We start from the raw sequence: 20,734 nt of genomic DNA on the forward strand, positions 1-20,734 counted from the left end.
AAGCATGCAGGAAACCAATATATTTTTCTTTTATTTTCTGGCAAGCTCTTTCACGACAAGGAAATCAAGCCTCCTTTCATTCTGGCTTGAGCTTATACTTGAATTAATCATATTTAATCAGTAGAGCTGTCACTCTAAATTCAGGGAAGGTGCTGACCCATCATGTAATCAATAGCTTTCCTTCTCCTAGAGTAGTTTATAATCAGTATGACCTGCTGGAATCTGTCTTATGAGTTTCACATTTAGTTATGCCAAAGTAAAAAAAGTCTCAAATGAGGGTCGGCATGAGGGGCTTACAGCTGTCTGCCAAGTACAAACCTTTGCTTCTGGAAGTCTCTTGACATCACTGCCACTGGTAGCCTCTTGTGACTGAAAGAGTCACTTGGTAGGCTTAGGGAGAGGGTGGTCCATTTTGGAATGGCTATGACTTTTACATGGTAAGAGAGAAGATGCCCATCTTGATAAATTAGGATGTTATCCTCTTATTTCCTTATTCCTGTGAGTTTATTCTATAGATTTTGTTCACAATTAAGGCTAAGACATAAGAACTCTGCTCTCTCATAAAGATACATTTTAGTGTCTTTTGTCGGTGCTCACTAGTAATATGTTAAACATTATAAAAATAGTTAAGAGGTTTGATTATAAATCAATGAGTTTAAGTGTTAAAACATGTCTTTTAGTTTAATACACAGAAAAAAGATAATACTTTGAAAAAATGAAAAGCCAGGCATAGTTGTCTCCATGTCTTAGCAATTGTCAATAATGCTGCTATAAACATAGGCGTGAGTGTGTCTTTTTTAATTAGTGCTTTTTTTTTTTTTAGAGACATACCCAGGAGAGGGTTATAATAAAGAGGAATTAGGGATGAGAATAACACAGTTTAATGCAGTTGAACTATGTAAATCTCTGCTTCTGTAGATCATTTTCAAAGACATGCTGCTGAAATAAGGCCACTGCCCCCAAGATACAGGCAAAGCTGTGTTTTCGTCATGTGACAGCGCACACTCTACTCACCATACGTGCCTTGAATAGTGCGGGGATGAAGGACTGGTTAGACAACTTGAGAACCCTGAGGGAGTCCTTCAGGACGTAGATATTGCCAAAGTCAACTTGACTGGGATGTACATAGATAACTGGGCCTTCTCCGATGCTCTTTAAGTGACATACCTGCAGTCCATGCAAGAGAAAGAATACAGGAATGGCTGAAATGGTGGGCCTTTAAAATCAAATTGAAACGGAACCTTCTAAGCATCCCTTTATAAAAAGCAGGGACATAAAAGGTTGCTATTAGAATCGACGGTCCTTCTCCCTGATATTATGTAGTGAAAGGCCACAAGGATGGCCCCTCTGATCAGACCCGTGGATCTAGCATGGAATTCCTCCCTTAAAATAAAGCTTTGCTTCCCTGGGTCAGCCCAGAGCCGTGCACCGATGGGAAACCAGAATGACAGTTCAGTATGTGCCACCAGAACTCCAGCCTCAGGAACACTGAGGGGTTAAGGACCAGCACTTCAGGGCTGGATGTGGCTGGACTGAGTCCCAGTCCTTTTGCTGTACTAGCAATATGACAAGGTTACCCACCATGCAAAGCTGTGCAGGTTGGGGACTGAAATTCGCCTTGCTCTCCTTCCTTTCTGCTATGCTCTCCGCCAGGCACTCTGTCTGCCCAAGGAAGGGGGTCTTTTTCTTTCATAAAATGTTTCCTGCTCAGCAAGGTACATCTGTGCTGCATCTGTGCAGGGCAGGTGTGTAGGCTAGCAGGTTACCTGGATGTGGCACCTTTCAGCTGGCCTGCCTTAATGACGCTGCTTTATGTCAGATGGCTTATCTACATGATCTTATATGGAAGAGATAAAAGCAAAACCCTAGTTTATTATACTCTCTAAGCAATCAGAATCACTTCAAACAAATGCATGTTGACACCACCCAGCTTCCAAGTAAATCCGATGGCTAGGAATTCATAGCCTATTGGGTAACTTCCTTCAAGATTCGTCCTTTGATTCAGCTCAAGCAGCAGACAGCTTTCCATGTCTCCCTTTTCTCAGGCTTGGAGTAACTGAGGTTCATCGGTGGTATAAGTCCAAGAATATAATAGGATATGCTGTAGCATAAAGTTGTGTATACATATCCAATAACCTACAGGAAAAGATCTGGTGAGCAGTGGAGGAAATCAATCTCAGAGACCACATGTAGCAAGCTAGGGATACCTAGCTTTGTAGTAGGAACAATTGAGAAGGGGTGTGCTGGTCCTCTGTCCTCAGAGATTCTGGTTTCATGGGTCTGGAGAGGGGTCAGGTGTGTCTGTATGTGTGAGAAAAATCAATTGCTATAAAGCACCATTTTCAGATGTATCCACAAAACAGATTCCCAAAGTAACAGCCCTGGTATTTTACCACTGCAGAGAGAAAATGAAAGACTCTAGAAGACCAACAACTAGAGGATACGCAAATACAGTGAGTACCTTACAGGTAAAGGTTAGAATGTCCCCACAAGAAGCACGGCACTTAGAACTGCAATTCTGAAAACAGGCACTCACCATCGGGGGATCCTGGCTCCCAAAGGTGGAGATGTAAACTGTGGACCTGTATTCCCCAGGGACTTGGGTCTCCAGGGTCAGAGGTATGTGAACTGTGCTGTGCGGGGGGATGATCCCACAGGGCGTGGGACTAGACAGCAGCACAGCGGGCACATCCTGATACACCTAGTGGGGGAGAGAAGCTAGAAGGATAAGCAAGCCTCAGGTTCAGTATGAAACCAGTAGCACATGACATTATTTTGAAAAAAGCATTGTCCTGAATCCACAGAGGGTCTTATAATGTACCCTTGTTAAAGCAAGCGAATGGGGATGACCACCTCAATTCAGCCAAAAGGAACTCTGGCTAAAAGAGGTGCACAAGCCCCAAATCCAAAGTGTGCGACCCAGAAAAGTGCAGAATCATCCACAATGTGAGTTAGCTCAGGACAACGGCTTCCCACGGCCAAATTCCTTGAACAGGCCTTTTGCACCTTCATGCTTTAATCCCCGTCCACTTCACCCCTGTACACTCCATCAGTAGAGGCCACTGGCATTTCCTGAACACGTGATACTGCTTTCACCTCCAACCTTTTGCAGTTGCCGTTACTCTTTCTGCAATGCCCGTACCCTCTGACCTGCCCCCAACTCATCCTGAAACCCCCAGGGGTGTCCGGGCCCTAAAGTCCAGGCACTTCCTTTGTTCTCAGGGAGCATCCCTCAGTCCCTTTCCTCAGCATGCACTATTAACATGTCCATCTTCTCCAAGGGCTATAAACGTCTTAAGCCATGACCTGGGCCTCTCTCCTCAATACCTGCCCACTTTCTGGCCCAAAACACATGCTCAGTATATGTTTTTTAAATGGAAAAAACAGGTAGGTGAATGAATGAATGTTGTCCATTGTTTACTAGTGTGTGTTCTGCAGCACATTACTAAGTTTTTATGTAACACAAATAAAACTTTAAAAATCCCATGCTTGGGAGCCCACACCCAAGCCACTGCCTGGGCCACTCAGTCATCCACCTGGACACCGGAGCGGGCTGCCAGGCCACCACCGCAGTTGTTCAGGTTTGAAAGAAGCCACAACATACAACTCTAAGCCACAGACATACAAGAGGGACATTTCCTTAAACAAGAGTCACCCCTGAACGAGATCAAGCCTGAGCCTTTGGAGTGGGAGCACTGACTCCAAGACCCTAGACTACCAGAGAACTAACCCTAGGGGGTATCATATAGTGAGAATTTGTACAAAGGAAACCACCTGAATATAAGACCCAGCATCACTCAACTGCCAGTAGCGCCCCCTGGGCAGGACACCTCATCCAAACAACAAAAATACAAACCCAATCAACAGCAGACAGGATCACCACCTCACTCAGCCTTGCCCATCAGAGGAAAAACAAACAAAAACTCAGCACAAATCTTACCCTATAAGAAGCTTACACAAACCACTGGACCAACCTTAGGAGGGCAGAACCAAAAGGAAGAAAGAATTCAACCTTGAAGCCTGGAAAAAGGAGACCTCAAACACAATAAGTTTAAAAAAATAATGAAAAGGCAGAGAAATGCTGCACAAATGAAGGAACAAATTAGAAACACAGATGTCCAAATAAATGAAGAGGAACTAGGCAAACTATCTGAAAAAGAATTCAGAATAATGATAGTAAAGTGATCAAAAACCTTGAAAACAAAATGGAGAAAGTGCAAGAAACAATTAACAAAGACCTAGAAGAATTAAAGAATAAACATGCAGAGACAAACAACACAATTACTGAAATTAAAAATACTCTCAGTTCAGTTCAGTTCAGTCACTCAGTCGTGTCATACTCTAGAAGGAATCAATAGCAGAATATCTGAAGCAGAACAAATCAGTAAGCTGGAAGATAAAATGGTGGAAATAACTTCTGAAGAGCAGAATAAAGTAAAAAGAATGAAAACAACTGAGGACAGGCTCAGAGACCTCTGGGACAACATCAAATGCACCAACACTTGAATTATAGGGGGTCCCAGAAGAAGAAGAGAACAAGAAAGGATATAAGAAATTTTGAAGAGATTATAGTTGAAAATTTCCCCAAAATGAAAAAGGAAATAGTCAATCAATTCCAACAGGCACAAAGAGTCCCATACAGGATAAACCCAAGGAGAAACATGCCAAGCCACATACTAATCAAACTGCTGCTGCTGCTAAGTCACTTCAGTCGTGTCTGACTCTGTGTGACTCCATAGACAGCAGCCCACCAGGCTCCCCCATCCCTGGGATTCTCCAGGCAAGAACACTGGAGTGGGTTGCCACTTCCTTCTCCAATGTGTGAAAGTAAAGACTGAAAGTGAAGTCACTCAGTCGTGTCCGACTCTTAGCGACCCCATGGACTGCAGCCTACCAGGCTCCTAGTCAAACTAACAAAGACTAAACACAAAGAAAGGATGTTAAAAGAAGCAAGGAGAAGCAACAAGTAACATACAAGGGAAACTCCATACGTTTAACAGCTGATCTTTCAGCAGAAACTCTGCAGACCAGAAGGGAATGGCAGGATATATTTAAAGTACTCAAAGGGAAAAATCTACAACCAAGATTACTGTATCCAGGAAGGATCTCATTCAAAACTGAGGGAGAAATCAAAAGCTTTTCAGACAAGCAGTACCACCAAACCAGCTTTACAACAAATGTTAAAGGGACTTATATAGTCAAGAGATACAAGAGAAGAAAAAAGATCTACAAAATCAACCCTAAACATTTAAGAAAATGGCAATAGGAATATATATGTCAATAATTACTTTAAATGTAAATGGAATGCTCCAACCAAAAGACACAGACTGGCTGAATGGATACAAAAACAAGACCCATATATATATGCTGTCTACAAGAAACCTACTTCAGACCTAAAGACACATATAGACTGAAAGTGAGAGGATGGAAAAATATATTCCAAAAATATACTTGCAAATGTGAAGCAAAAGAATGCCAGAGTAGCAATCTTCATATCAGACAAAATAGACCTTAAAATAAAGAAGATTACAAGAGATAAGGAAGGACACTACATAATGATCGAAGGACCAATCCAAGAGGAAGACATAACAATTGTAAATATCTATGCACCCAACATAGGAGCATCTTAATACATAAGACAAACACTAATAGACATAAAAGAAGAAATTGACAGTAACACAATAATAGTAGGAGACTTTAACACCCCACTTACACCAATGGACAGATCATCAAAAGAGAAAATTAATAAGGAAACACAAGGCTTAAATGATACATTAGATGAGAGGGATCTCATTGATATCTTCAGGACATTTCATCCAAATGCAGAAGAATACACCTTCTTCTCAAGTGCACATGGAACATTCTCCAGGATAGACTACATCTTGGGTCACAAATCAAACCTCAGTAAATTTAAGAAAATTGAAATCGTATCAACCATCTTCTCTGACCACAACGCTATGAGACTAGATATCAATTACAAGAAAAAAAAACTGTAAGAAACACAAACACATGGATATTAAACAACACGTTTCTAAATAACCAACAGGTTACTGAAGAAATCAAGAGGGAAATAAAAAAATTTCTAGAAACAAATTACAATGAAAACACAACTCAAAACCCATGTGATGCAGCAAAAGCAGTTCTAAGAGGGAAGTTTCTAGCCATACAATCCTACCTCAAGACACAAGAAAAACATCATATAGACAGCCTAACTTTACACCTAAAACAACTGGAAAAATGAAGGAAAAAAATCCTCACAATTAGTAGAAGGAAAGAAATAAAGATCCGAGCAGAAATAAATGAAAAAGAAATGAAAGAAACAATAGTAAAGATTAATAAAACTATAAGATGGTTCTTTGAGAAGATAAACAAAATTGACAAGCCTTTAGCCAGACTCATCAAGAAAAGAGAGAAGAATCAAATCAACAAAATTAGAAATGAAAAAGGAGAGCTTACAACAGACAATGCAGAAATACAAAGGATTATAAGAGACTATTATGAACAACTATATGGTAATAAAATGGATAACCTGGAAGAAATGCAAAGATTCTTAGAAAAGTTCAATTTTCCAAGACTGAGTAAAAATAAGTAAAAAGTCACTCAGTCGTGTCTGACTCTTTTCGACCCGGTGGACTATAGCCTATCAGGCTCCTCCGTCCATGGGATTCTCCAGATAAGGATACTGGAGTGGGTTGCCATTTCCTTCTCCAGGGGAGAAGTTACTGCTGCTCCTAAGTCACTTTAGTCGTGTCTGACTCTGTGCGACCCCATAGACGGCAGCCCACCAGGCTCCCCCGTCCCTGGGATTCTCCAGGCAAGAACACTGGAGTGGGTTGCCATTTCCTTCTCCAATGCATGAAAGTGAAAAGTGAAAGGGAAATCGCTCAGTCGTGTCTGACTCTTAGTGACCCCATGGACTACAGCCTACTAGGCTCCTCCATCCATGGGATTTTCCAGGCAAGAGTAACTGGAGTGGGGTGCCATTGCCTTCTCCTCCAAGACTGAACCAGAAAGAAATAGAAATTATGAACAACCCAATTACAAGCACTGAAATTGAAGCTGTGATCAAAAATCTCCCCCAAAACAAAGGCCCAGAACCAGATGGCTTCACAGGAGAATTCTATCAAACATATAGAAAAGAGCTAATGCCTATTCTTCAAAAACTCTTTCAAAAAATTACAGAGGAAGGAATACTTCCAAACTCATTCTACAAGGTCACCATCATCCTGATACCAAAACCAAAGACAACACAAAAAAAGAAAGCTACAGGCCAATATCACTGATGAACATAGATGCAAAAATCCTCAATAAAATTTTAGCAAACAGAATTCAGCAACACATCAAAAAGCTCACATACCATGATCAAGTTGGGATTATTCCAGGAATGCAAGGATTCTTCAAAATACCCAAATCAATCAATGTGATACACCATATTAACAAACTGAAAGACAAAAACCAAATGATAAAGCTCAACATTCAGAAAACGAAGATCATGGCATCTGGTCCCATCACTTCATGGCAAATAGATGGGGAAACAGTGGAAACAGTGGCAGACTTTATTTCTCTGGGCTCCAAAATCACTGCAGATGGTGACTGCAGCCATGAAATTAAAAGATGCTTATTCCTTGGAAGAAAAGTTATGACCAACCTAGATCAGATCAGATCAGTCGCTCAGTCGTGTCCAACTCTTTGCGACCCCATGAATCGCAGCACGCCAGGCCTCCCTGTCCATCACCAACGCCTGGAGTTCACTGAGACTCACGTCCATCGAGTCAGTGATGCCATCCAGCCATCTCATCCTCTGTCGTCCCCTTTTCCTCTTGCCCCCAATCCCTCCCAGCATCAGAGTCTTTTCCAATGAGTCAACTCTTCGTGTGAGGTGGCCAAAGTACTGGAGTTTCAGCTTCAGCATCATTCCCTCCAAAGAAATCCCAGGGCTGATCTCCTTCAGAATGGACTGGTTGGATCTCCGTGCAGTCCAAGGGACTCTCAAGAGTCTTCTCCAACACCACAGTTCAAAAGCATCAATTCTTTGGCGCTCAGCCTTCTTCACAGTCCAACTCTCACATCCATACATGACCACAGGAAAAACCATAGCCTTGACTAGATGAACCTTTGTTGGCAAAGTAATATCTCTGCTTTTGAATATGCTATCTAGGTTGGTCATAACTTTCCTTCCAAGGAGTAAGCCATGAAGTCTTTTAACTTCATGGCTGCAGTCACCATCTGCAGTGATTTTGGAGCCCAGAAAAATAAAGTCTGACACTGTTTCCACTATTTCCCCATCTATTTCCCATGAAGTGGTGGGACCAGATGCCATGATCTTCGTTTTCTGAATGTTGAGCTTTAAGCCAACTTTTTCACTCTCCACTTTCACTTTCATCAAGAGGCTTTTTAGTTCCTCTTAACTTTCTGCCATCAGGGTGGTGTCATCTGCATATCTGAGGTTATTGACATTTCTCCCGGCAATCTTGATTTCAGCTTGTGTTTCTTCCAGTCCAGCATTTCTCATAATGTACTCTGCACATAAGTTAAATAAACAGGGTGACAATATACAGCCTTGACGTACTCCTTTTCCTATTTGGAACCAGTCTGTTGTCCCATGTCCAGTTCTAACTGTTGTTTCCTGACCTGCATATAGAGGCAGATCAGGTGGTCTGGTATTCCCATCTCTTTCAGAACTTTCCACAGTTTATTGTGATCCACACAGTCAAAGGCTTTGGCCTAGTCAATAAAGCAGAAATAGATGTTTTTCTGGAACTCTCTTACTTTTTCCATGATCCAGCGGATGTTGGCAATTTGATCTCTGGTTCCTCTGCCTTTTCTAAAACCAGCTTGAACATCAGGAAGTTCACGGTTCACATATGTAGATAGCATATCGAAAAGCAGAGACATTATTTTGCCAACAAAGGTCCGTCTAGTCAAGGCTATGGTTTTTCCAGTGGTCATGTATGGATGTGAGAGTTGGACTGTAAAGAAAGCTGAGCGCCGAAGAATTGATGCTTTTGAACTGTGGTGTTGGAGAAGACTCCTGAGAGCCCCTTGGACTGCAAGGAGATCCAACCAGTACATCCTAAAGGAGATCAGTCCTGGGTGTTTATTGGTAGGACTGATGTTGAAGCTGAAACTCCAATACTTTTGCCACCTCATGCAAAGTGCTGACTCATTTGAAAAGACCCTGATGCTGGGAAAGATTAAGGGCAGGAGGAGAAGGGGACGACAGAGGATGAGATGGTTGGATGGCATCACTGACTCAATGGACATGGGTTTGGGTAGACTCTGGGAGTTGGTGATGGACAGGGAAGCCTGGTGTGCTGCGGTTCATGGGGTCGCAAAGAGTCAGACATGAATTAGTGACTGAACTGAACTGAACTGATAATCTCAATAGATGCAGAAAAAGTCTTTGACAAAATTCAGCACCATTTATGATTAAAACTCTTCAAAAAATGGGCATAGAAGGAACCTACCTCAGCATAGTAAAGACCATATATATAAGCCTACAGCAAACATTATTATCAATAGTGAGAAACGGAAAGCATTCCCCCTAAGATCAGGAACAAGACAAGGGTGTCCACTCTCACCAGTATTATTCAACATAGTTCTGGAAGTACTAGCTACAGCAGTTAGAGAAGAAAAATAAATAAAAGAAATCCAGATCGGAAAAGAAGAAGTAAAGCTTTCACTGTTTGCAGATGACATGATACTGTACATAGAAAACCCTAAAGATAGTATCAGAAAATTAATAGAGCTAATCAGTGAATTTTGCAAAGTTTCAGGATACAAAATCAATACACAGAAATCACTTGCATTTATATATATTAACAATGAAATATCAGAAAGAGAATTTAAGGAATCTATCCCATTCACCACTGCAACAAAAAGAATTAAATATCTAGGAATAAACTTACCTAAGGAGACAAAAGAAGTGTACACAGAAAATTATAAGACACTAATGAAAGAAATCAAAGATGACATAAACAGAAAGAGAGATAGTCCATGTTCCTGGGTAGGAAGAATCAACATGGTGAAAATGACTACACTACCAAGTGCAATCTACAGATTCAATGTGATCCCTATCAAATTACCAGTGGTATTTTTCACAGAATTAGAACAAAAAATTCCACAATTCATATGGAAACACAAAAGACCCCAAATAGCCAAAGCAGTCTTGAGAAAGAAGAATGGAGCTGGAGGAATCAGCCTTCCTGACTCCAGATTATACTACAAAGCTACAGTCATCAATATAGAATGGTACTGGCACAAAAACAGAAATATAGACCAATGGAACAACACAGAAAACCCAGAAATAAACCCATGCATCTATGGGTACCTTATTTTTGACAAAGAAGGAAAGAATATACAATGGGGCAAAGACAGCCTCTTCAATAAATGGTGCTGGGAAAACTGAACAGCTACGTGTTAAAGAATGAAATTAGAACACTTCCTAACACCACACACAAAGATAAACTCAAAATGGACCAAAGACCTAAATGTAAGACCAGAAATTATAAAACTCTTCAGTTTAGTTCAGTTCAGTCACTCAGTCGTGTCCGTCTCTTTGTGACCCCATGAATCGCAGCACGCCAGGCCTGCCTGTCCATCACCAACTCCCGGAGTTCACTCAAACTTATGTCCATCGAGTCCGTGATGCCATCCAGCCATCTCATCCTCTGTCGTCCCCTTCTCCTCCTGCCCCCAATCCCTCCCAGCATCAGAGTCTTTTCCAATGAGTCAACTCTTCGCATGAGGTGGCCAAAGTACTGGAGTTTCAGCTTTAGCATCATTCCTTCCAAAGAACACCCAGGGCTGATGCAGCCTAAACCTGCCTTGGTTCTGTGGCCCCAACACTGGTCTTTTGGAAGTCCAGTGCACTATTCATTGCACCATGGAGTCACCTCACTGGTTTTTTATTTTGCAATTGTAGCCAAATAAAACCATTTGATTTTCTGCATGAATTTTTATTAGAGTAGTACTTATAGAATTGAGTCTTAAACCCAAACACTTCCTTGGTAAACTGTATCTCATTAGTCACTTTTCATTTACTCGAGTCTATACAGATATTTTTGAATTGTTTGTCCAAGTGTTTAAGTGCTTAATCTCCCACCTAGATAGGTATAGTGCTTAGTCTCCCACCTAGATAGGTATAATGGCATGTGGATAGATCCATTTCATAAAACATTACGGAACAGTTCCTCCTTTCTCCTTCATATATTATCTCTAGCTTTCTGGTACAAAAAGTTCATTTATAAATACTGTATTAGCATATCTTAGTGATTCTGTTCAAGTCACAGCCATAGAGATAAATGAGAACTCCCAGCTCTGCCTTATTTCCCATGCATGGTGAATTCACAGGCAATAATTTGCAGGTGCAACTTCTGCATGTTGGCCTAATTGACCCTTTCCCCTCTTTATCAAAGGCAATTTCCCTCGGAAATTAACAACTGTTTCCACCTGCAGCTGCTCACTTATACAGGGGGCAATCCAGCTGTGGCTTTATAACCCCACCCCCAGGTTATCCCACAGTTAAAAATCAGAATTACGTAGATCATGTGGTCAGGAAAATGGCTCTTTCAAAGGACTTCTCTTTCTCACTGAAGGAATTCAACTGAATGAAAAGCAACACTGAAAACGGATAGATTAACTTGCCTGAGGCAGGACCCGGTAGCATCCTGGGAGGTTGTCATCATTGACAAGCTGGATCGTTTTCTTATATGGATACTTCAGGAAGCAACGCCCGAAGTCCACCTCTGTATTAACCACATGGAGGTTAGGTACAATACACCTGCTCGAGGGAAGGAGCCCATTAAAGAATTCAAAAGGATGAAGGGAGAGCTTGTTTACATATGGAGGACACAGAGTCCCAAGTTAAACACATTTGTCACTGTCACACAGTAGTTTTCCTCTAATAACTACATTAATCATTTTCACATCTTCTCTCCTGTCATCTCTAAGCCCCTAGTAACCACTTTTTAATAAAAAAAGGGCTAGAAGCAGGACTCCTTAAACACTGTCTTCTGTGGGTAATGACTAACATTTCCATTGTTTTTCATATTTGGCCTTTTCTCTGGCGAGGAGCCCCCAAAGCACAAGTTCCTTAGGATAGTGCATCTGTTTCCGTGATAAACAGGGTCCTGACTCGCTGTGACACTTTGGACCAGTCAGAGTCCCCTGAGGACCAGCAACAGCTCGCACCATCTAAATAATGGTAATAATTCTAATTTCCATGCGGAACAGCTGCCTCAGATCAGTGGGCTCAGGCAGCTGCTCGACCCAGAACTGGCACTGTGACAGTGGTGCTCAGTGTGAAGGGGGTGTTGTGGGGGAGAGGAGGGAGGGATGGAAGGCCTGTGTGTGCAGACTGGCCTGTTATTAGGTGGCCTGGGTTTTCTTTTGCCTCTGTTAAGTGCCCAGGTCTGCCCCGCCCTGCTGCAGTTGCACGGCGCAGTGCCATGGTGAGGAGTGCCGGCGTGTGAATCAGGCAGAGCCAGGTGCAGATGCCGACCTCACCGAGCACAGCTGGAGCCAGCTACTCTCCCTCCCAGAGTCCCATTTTTGCTCATAGGTAGAAAGAAGATAATCTGAGGGACTGACATTAGCATCAACTCTTCCTGGGGCAACACAGAAGATGGTGTGAATGAAGGGACGGCGCGGGACCCCCTGATGGCTCAGTATGAGAGGATGAGCCTGCGGTCCCTGCCCGGCCACTCGCACTGCTGGCTCTCTGGGAGAATCACTTTAGGGAGCACGTTCTGAAAGTAGCTCCTCTGTTGAGAGTCTGAGCAGTCCTTACAGACTGCTCCAAAAGTAGTGATATAGAGTCTTGACCGCAAGTTCGGGTTTTAGCGCAAGATGAGGGTTCACTTTTAGTTAGAATGGGCGTTGTCAGTTGACCCAGCGATTCTGGTAAAGCTTATCCTTTACTGCCTGAAACATCGGGGCTGACAGGACTCTTAGCATTTGACTTGGTCACAGAGTATACATGCTAGAAAACTCATAGCCTCCTAGAACCCATCCCCCACTTTTTTAAAATTCAGGATTTTCTACTTAGAGCTGCAGGGAAAAGGCATTGGAAAGTATCAGAATAAAAGAAAAATAGAAAAGAAATGCAAGCCTAGACAAAAGGTCAAACTTTGGGATAGAGAAGACCAAACAAAAGAGTTTTTCCACTGTTGTTGAACAAATGATTAGTGAAGTCTCTGGAGGGAATATTAAGCAGATTGTGGCAAGAACTTGACCTTCAAGTTATTTTAGGGCTGTCCCCTGACTTCACTCAAGCCCAAGACAGAGGAAATGGTGCTGGTTATGATGACCCCACCAACCAGCATACCTGTACCTTCTTTAATGTACATCTTCCTAAGGTTCATGAAGGTCCTACATTCTAGGTACTGGAATACTGCCTGTTTCCTTCAGATGGTATTTTCATACACACTATCAGGTCCCAGATCTTGACACTTGTTTACTTTGGCAAGAGCACGGCCTATGATTTTATTTAGGACCGTGGTCAGCGTCAGTACGTGACACACTACGCTGAGAAAGGTTGTAAATTTAGTGAAGGAGACACAGTCAACAAATGTCAGAGCCAGGATCTTAACCTGACTCCAGGACCCACTGTTGCCTCTATTAAAAAAGAGAGACAAGTTGTGATGGTTCTGAGAAGTTTATGATGTTAGTGAGGGCCTCGTTTTGGGGGGCCACTTGCAGCCTGCCTTTAAGTCCTACTGACAATGTCCTGGAGCAGGGCCATGAGCACCACTCTTTCTGCTGCAGAACTCTGGAGTACTATCTTTAAAGATAAAAATAAAAACCAGCAACTGCTCATCTCTTCCTGATAAAACCTTGTCAAGTATATACATGGAAAATCAGGCCCATTAAAGAACACTATTATACTTAACACCTAACATACGCGTCCCTCCTCATATCTCCACCAAAGGTGCGTTTTCTCATATAAAACTTTGTCACTCCAATATCAGATTCTTCTTCCTTTCTCAGGAAAGTCAGTAAACTGGTTGGTTGCTCCTGTGCTGCCTTCCTTCTCGAGAGCCAGCCCATTACTGGTGGCTTAGGGGAGACTGGGAAAGAGAAAGCAGGTGAGTGTGATACCTTGCTGTAATTAGGAGTGCCAGCACTTCCTCTCCGATGCCCTCCACATCCACCACCAGGGCCAGCTCATATTTCTGCACAGTGTTGGAGCATAAGGTCACCTGGAAAGAAAAAGGTAAAAAGCTGCTCTTCTAAAAGGCCAGCTCTCCCCCTACACAGGGGAGAAGTGGGCCAGGAGAGGAGCACACGGATGAGTGTGGTTTCTAAGTACTTTATTAGAGGATCCATGGCATTTAACATTTTTAGTTAAACAGGTTCCGTTTCAGGGTCAGGGCATGCTGAGTTGTTTCAAAGGCCAGGTTAGATTCTAACAAACGGCTTTTGGTATAATAGGTCTGCTGAATTCTGAGGGGGTAGTATCAAAGGAGCCACAGATCTGGCATGAGGGAAAACCAGGCCCTGAAGGACATCAACAACAAACAAACTTTAATTACTGCAATTTAAAGTGTTCCCTATGCCTCTGGGCTATATAAATTCTGAAAATTCAGTACAACAATAAAACACCACAGCTAGATTTCACTTACGGCAAAATAAATGAATATAACCAAGTCAGTGATAGAAATGGTGTGAGAAATAAACTAGTCTTTTTTTTTTAACCAAAATCTTGTCGTTCCTCCCCACCTCCCGTATTCATTATTGGAGCAGAAAACAGGAAACTCTGAAGAAAGGTTAATCCAAGGACAGTATCTGACCAATATATTTTACCCTATGTTTGTATTTATTGTTGTGAAACTTGACATTTAGGCTTTTGAAGCCTTGTCACAATTTTTAATTGCTTTAAATGATTTGTATTGGAAGAGATACTTGTAAGTGTAGAAAACAGCTTCTGGCATAGGTTATGGCTCTTCTATCTATAAATTATGCATCAGGTACTAATTAAAATTTTTTTGGTTGGAAAGGGAATTGTTGGATGCAAATTTGAATCCAGATAGACGTGGTTAAAGTGCAGATCAGGAGGGAAAACTGAGGCTTGGAGAAAGCTTTCTGAAATACAAAGGAAAAATAAAGCAAAGAGGGAGTCGCTGATTTGGAAGGAAAACTTGGCAGCTTTGGAAAGAAGCAGCCACTACAGCGTCCAGATTCCTGGACTGGCTCTAACCCTGACTTATGTCTCTGAGCTCTGGTTAGAGGAAGTGGTTCTGGCAGAAACCTGCTGGACAGATGTTGTCTTCTAGAATCTTCCTGAACTACATGGGAGAAGATCCACAAAAGGGGGGGAATAGTAGGTAATATGTAAGGTAAGCACTACTCTGTAAAAAATAAATTCGTTCACTGCAGCTGCACCTCTCCTTGGGCAAGTCACAATTAGCAACTGCTCTGATCTGAATGCTGATGTCCCCACCTCCCACCGCAAATGTACATGCAGAAATCCTAACTCTCAAAGTGCTGATTATTAGGAGGTTATGAGGTCATGAGGGTGGAGTCCTCTTAAGCAGGATGAGTGCCCCTCTAAGAGGCCCCAGAGAGCTCCCTCATCCCTTCACCAGGTGAGGGTACAAGGAGACATCAGCAGTCTGAAATCTGAAAAATAGCCTTCACCAGAACCCTACCATGCTGGTACTTTGACCTCGGACTTCCAGCCTCCAGATTGTAAGAATAAATTTCTGATGTTTATAAGCCACCCTGTCTCTGGTATTTTGTAATAGGAGCCCAAATGGGAAGTTACAACAATATGTGATATCAAACCTCACTGTATCCCTGAAGAAACCCTTAGAAAAGCTGAAACCTCCTAGAATAGATTTAGGATGAATAAATTCATGGTGAGGTATTATAAAGCATTTAAAGCAAATTTGGGGGGTAAAATTCACAGCTGAATTAAATATTGAAAGATAATGACTAAAGAGAAAATTATCACCTTAGCTGTAAAGTCATTTTTTCTTTTCCAGAAGAGATAAAATCATTGAAGATTAGCAACCTTCAGTGTTGCTAGACCTAACTGCTTCCAGAAGCAAAAGTAAATGATGGGAGACAGTTAAAACCTTTCTCAGTTAGCTTTGGAACAATTCTGCTGTTGGCACTATGAGGCCATAAGCCAAGCATCACACTGTGGACCTTAAAACACTGCTGGGAACATCACGTCCACATTTACCAGGAAGCTCAAATTCAGGTTAAAAACTTGAATAAACTGGATATCATCTGGGGCATAAACCTGGATACTTACTAGTATAAATGATTTGAGTCTAATGGAGGACCTGATTGTCAATGAGCTCTTAGTATTGATGAGTGAACTATTAGGCACTGAGCAGTGACTTCAGCAGAAATTATTAGAATCCACTGTTCTGATACAGGCAACGCATTCAGACTGATGGAAACCTACTGAAGCAGTGTCAGTTCTTTGGCCCAATCTATTTGTATCTGGTTTCTTTTGCCACAGTAGTTTACTTCCTTGTAGAAATAGACCCACTTTTCCATGTGAATTAGAGGCACTCCCTCTCATTGACACTGGGCATATAAAGCAAATGCTAGATGTGGTCTCAGTAACTATTTGACAGTTCAGCTGTATGGCTACATGTGCTGGAAGGCTGAGCACTTTACCCTGATAGCAGCAAATCCCTGGGAGCGAATGGTGCCGCAGCTGGGGGTTATGGTGAATTCTTTTGGTCTTATTACAGGTAATTCATCCTTGTTCCAAAATGGTTTTTGGTTGTCTGAATACTGCTCACAACTTGAAATGCTTTGCTGGCCAACGCCATCCCCAGGGACACGCAGTTTGAAGGTCATGGGGACCAAGGAGGTATTATTGAGGGAACATATCAAGGTATGAGGAAACCCTGGAAAACAAAATATAAGGTGAGAAATAAATGCCCTATGATAGCTTCCCTCTAACTTCAACCTCCCTTCTCAGTGCCAAACCTCTTAAATGAATTGGACAGGCAGTTCATCACTGCTATTTATTTCCAGCTCTCCCCGGTATTGTTTTCAGTTGCACAACCAATAAATACATTTCACTCATTCATTCAATGAGTACTTATTATGCATTTACTATGTAACAACAATAGACATGAAACAAACCACTCTGTCATCATCCAGACCCCTCTCCAGAGGCAGTCTCTATAATCAGTCTGTTGAGTAATCTTCTAGAAGCACATTTTGTATTTGATTTTTACATAGAAATACAATTTCCCCCAAGGAATAGCAGTATATTTGCTCTTTTTATTTGCTGGTGTGTGAAAGGAGAAGCCCATACAGTTTTGCTTGCTGTGTGACCCAGAGCCTGCCAACACATTATATAATTCATCCTAGACTTGTCTGAGACTCTTGCTCTTAGAGTGGATGACACAAAATCGAATGATAGTCTCTCCTGAGAGAGACTTTACGGTTTGCTTTTGAGCTGGCCAAAGGCTAGCTGGCCAAAGCTTTCACCTCCCTCAGACAAAACTGCTTTTCAGTGTTATTTCTAGCCCTCCTAGATTCAGTTCAGGGAGACTCGTGCTCCTTTCCTAAGAGCTGTGGCTCCTCCTTGCCTGGCAAGCAATAAACCAAACTCTGATTTTGGATTCCCTAGGTGGTCATTGTATCTGCTACCATTTTCAGAACAAGAATGATCTAAAACCACAAGAGAATAAACATGCATATTTCTACTGGATGTGAACACTTCTCTCTCTATGTTGAAACCTACTGTGATGAAGTACAACTGGTCTCCTGGAGTAACTGCTGCAGTACTGCTGGGAATATTTTGAACTGATCTACTTCTCCCTCTCTGAGCCTTTGTCTACACATTAGGACTGTTGGAGGAAACACAACCACGTCTCCCTTATAATTTCACACCTCCTTGGAAGAGACATTTTATGGAAGAATTGTGTGATTAAGGGCACTTGAAAGATTATTTTTAGAAACTCCAGAGATATTGCTAGAAAGTCATTTTCACAATCATATAATTGCTTCATCTGACTTCTCTTAACTTTTTCAAAATGACTCTTAAAAACTACAGATTCCTTCTTATTTTACCTTACCATTTACAGGATAAACACTCTTCAAATGTATGGTGTAATTTGGAAGTGGATCCTATAAAGGTTCACATGTGTCTTTCCAAACCACTGCCCAGACTACGTTCCTGAATCTGTAAGTTTTTCTGAGAATAAAGTCAATTAAAACCTTCTAGCTAGAACAATTCCTTGTACAACTACTTGTAATAGGCTGTATTGCTTGTGTAGAAGCCCCCCAAAAGAGGATATTGCTTTATTAAAGATCAAACATTCATTAATACAAATGTTATTCCTAGGTTTCTGGCTGCATCAAATCCGAATTACTATTCTATTGTCCATCTGAATGCAAGTACTTTACATCTAATACATTTTAAAAAATCAACATCTATGTGCCTTTTCTTCAAATAATTAACAACATGCTTGGCCAGAATGCCTCAAAGACTCAAAGAGACACCTTCATATCTCTCCCAGTACTTAAATAATTATTTAAAAGATTGCAGTCTCAGGAGGTTTGATTCTCATTCAAGATGTGCATTTTCATCTGACCTAGAAAGCCCCGAAGAAGAAACTTAAGGAAACTAGGGGCAAAAGATCGCAAGGCTGCAAAGGAAAATTTTCAATTCTGACAGCTGGAGATCTTAAGTGGAAATCTGCTAAAATAAACTTTCAGAAATCAGTGACCTTCAGCAATAGATTGCTATTCTCAGATCCTCAGAAGCAGCAGACTCTACATGAAGTTGAAAGATTCTGCTCGTGAGTGACAGAACAAGATTTTGCAACACACCTGGTATTACTGAGTTTCACACTTTACCTTGTATACTTTCGTTCTTATCATTCTGCCATATTTTTCTCTATTGCTACCTTAAGGTCATATTAATCCTTAATCCTTCTGATATCTACTGTTGTGTTTCCCTTTACTGCTAATGATCCCTTCCTCAAATCTAGGCTTTGCTTATGCCTACTATAATCTCTTCTGCCAATCTTTCTAAGAACTTCCTATGATCATGACAAATAAGCTTTGCCCATAACTCTCTACTTCATACCTTCCTAAAGTTAACTTAAATACTTCTCCTTGAGTAAAATACTGCTAGTTCATACTAGGCCGTGTGTATTTTTTGATGCTTATATTTATTTATCCCAACAACTCTGCCCTCAAACCCTAACTTCTCTGTCTAAATTATCTAATGGTCAAATCCACTGAGAACCTAGAGCCTTCCAAATTTCTTATTCTCATTCAGCAAGTTCTTGTACCACCTGAAAAATAATGACTTTGCAGATACGTGTCCTGCCCCATTTGATCTATCACCTGGCATACCACTGATGATTTGGTCCATTTCATTCCTTGATCAATCTGAGGAGTTATCAATGCCCCAGTGTTCCTTCAGGGACAATCACTACCCAAATTCTATACTTTAACTCTCTCGATACTGTAGTGTTAGTCAAACTAATTAATTATTAGATATGTCATCCAGCATCCAATCCTACCATCACAATCTCCAGCAGTTTAGTTCAGCCACTAGTCATGTCCGACTCTTTGTGACCCCATGGACTGCAGCATGCCAGGCCTCCCTGTCCATCACCAACTCCCAGTTTACCCAAACTCAGCTCCATTGAGTTGGTGATGCCATCCAACCATCTCATCCTCTGTCGTTGCCTTCTCCCACCTTCAATCTTTCCCAGCACCAGGGTCTTTTGAATGAGTCAGCTCTTTGCATCAGGTGAACAAAGTATTGGAGTTTCAGCTTCAACATCAGTCCTTCCAAAGAACACTCAGGACTGATTTTCTTTAGGCTGGACTGGTTGGATCTCCTTGCGGTCCAAGGGGCTCTCAAGAGTCTTCTCCAACACCACAGTTCAAAAGCATCAATTCTTCAGTGCTCAGTTTTCTTTATAGTCCAACTCTCACATCCACATATGACCACTGGAAAAACCATAGCCTTGACTAGACGAACATTACAGCAAAGTAATATCTCTGCTTTTTAATATGCTATCTAATTTGGTCATAGCTTTTCTTCCAAGGAGCAAGTGTCTTTTAATTTCATGGCTCAAGTCACCATCTGCAGTGATTTTGGAGCCCAAGAAAATAAAGTTCTCCCACTGTTTCCACTGTTTCCCCATCTATTTGCCATGAAGTGATGGGACCAGATGCCATGATCTTCGTTTTCTGAATGTTGAGCTTTAAGCAATGTTTTCACTCTCCTCTTTCACTTTCATCAAGAGGCTCTTTAGTTCTTTTTCACTTTCTGCCATAAGGGTGGTGTCATCTGCATATCTGAGGTTATTGATATTTTTCTTAGCAATCTTGATTCCAGCTTGTGCTTCATCCAGCCTGGCATTTCGCATGATGTACTCTGCATAGAAGTTAAATAAGCAGGGTGACAATATACAGCCTTGACAATATACAGCCTACTTCTTTTCCTATTTGGAACCAGTCTGTTGTTCCATGTCCAGTTCTAACTGTTGCTTCCTGACTTGCACACAGATTTCTCAAGAGGCAGGTCAGGTGGTCTGGTATTCCCATCTCTTTCAGAATTTCCCACAGTTTATTGTGATCCACACAGTCAAAGGCTTTGGCATAGTCAATAAAGCAGAAGTAGATGTTTTTCTGGAACTCTCTTGCTTTTTCCATGATCCAGCGGATGTTGGCAATTTGATCTCTGGCTCCTCTGCCTTTTCTAAAACCAGCTTGAACATCTGGAAGTTGACAG

At 41.6% G+C, this 20,734-nt stretch overlaps 1 protein-coding gene across 1 annotated transcript in view; it reads right to left on the reverse strand.

Annotated features, from left to right (window-relative positions):
* HYDIN (HYDIN axonemal central pair apparatus protein) overlaps window positions 1–20,734 on the reverse strand; it is a 339,548-nt gene that overhangs the window by 171,110 nt on the left and 147,704 nt on the right. The window contains 5 exon segments of the mRNA XM_070388036.1: window positions 1,015–1,167; window positions 2,537–2,701; window positions 11,647–11,782; window positions 14,101–14,201; window positions 16,636–16,871. Coding sequence (XP_070244137.1) covers window positions 1,015–1,167; window positions 2,537–2,701; window positions 11,647–11,782; window positions 14,101–14,201; window positions 16,636–16,871 — 791 coding nt within the window.

Source organism: Bos mutus, chromosome 18 (assembly GCF_027580195.1).
Source record: "Bos mutus isolate GX-2022 chromosome 18, NWIPB_WYAK_1.1, whole genome shotgun sequence".
NCBI classification, from domain to species: domain Eukaryota; kingdom Metazoa; phylum Chordata; class Mammalia; order Artiodactyla; family Bovidae; genus Bos; species Bos mutus.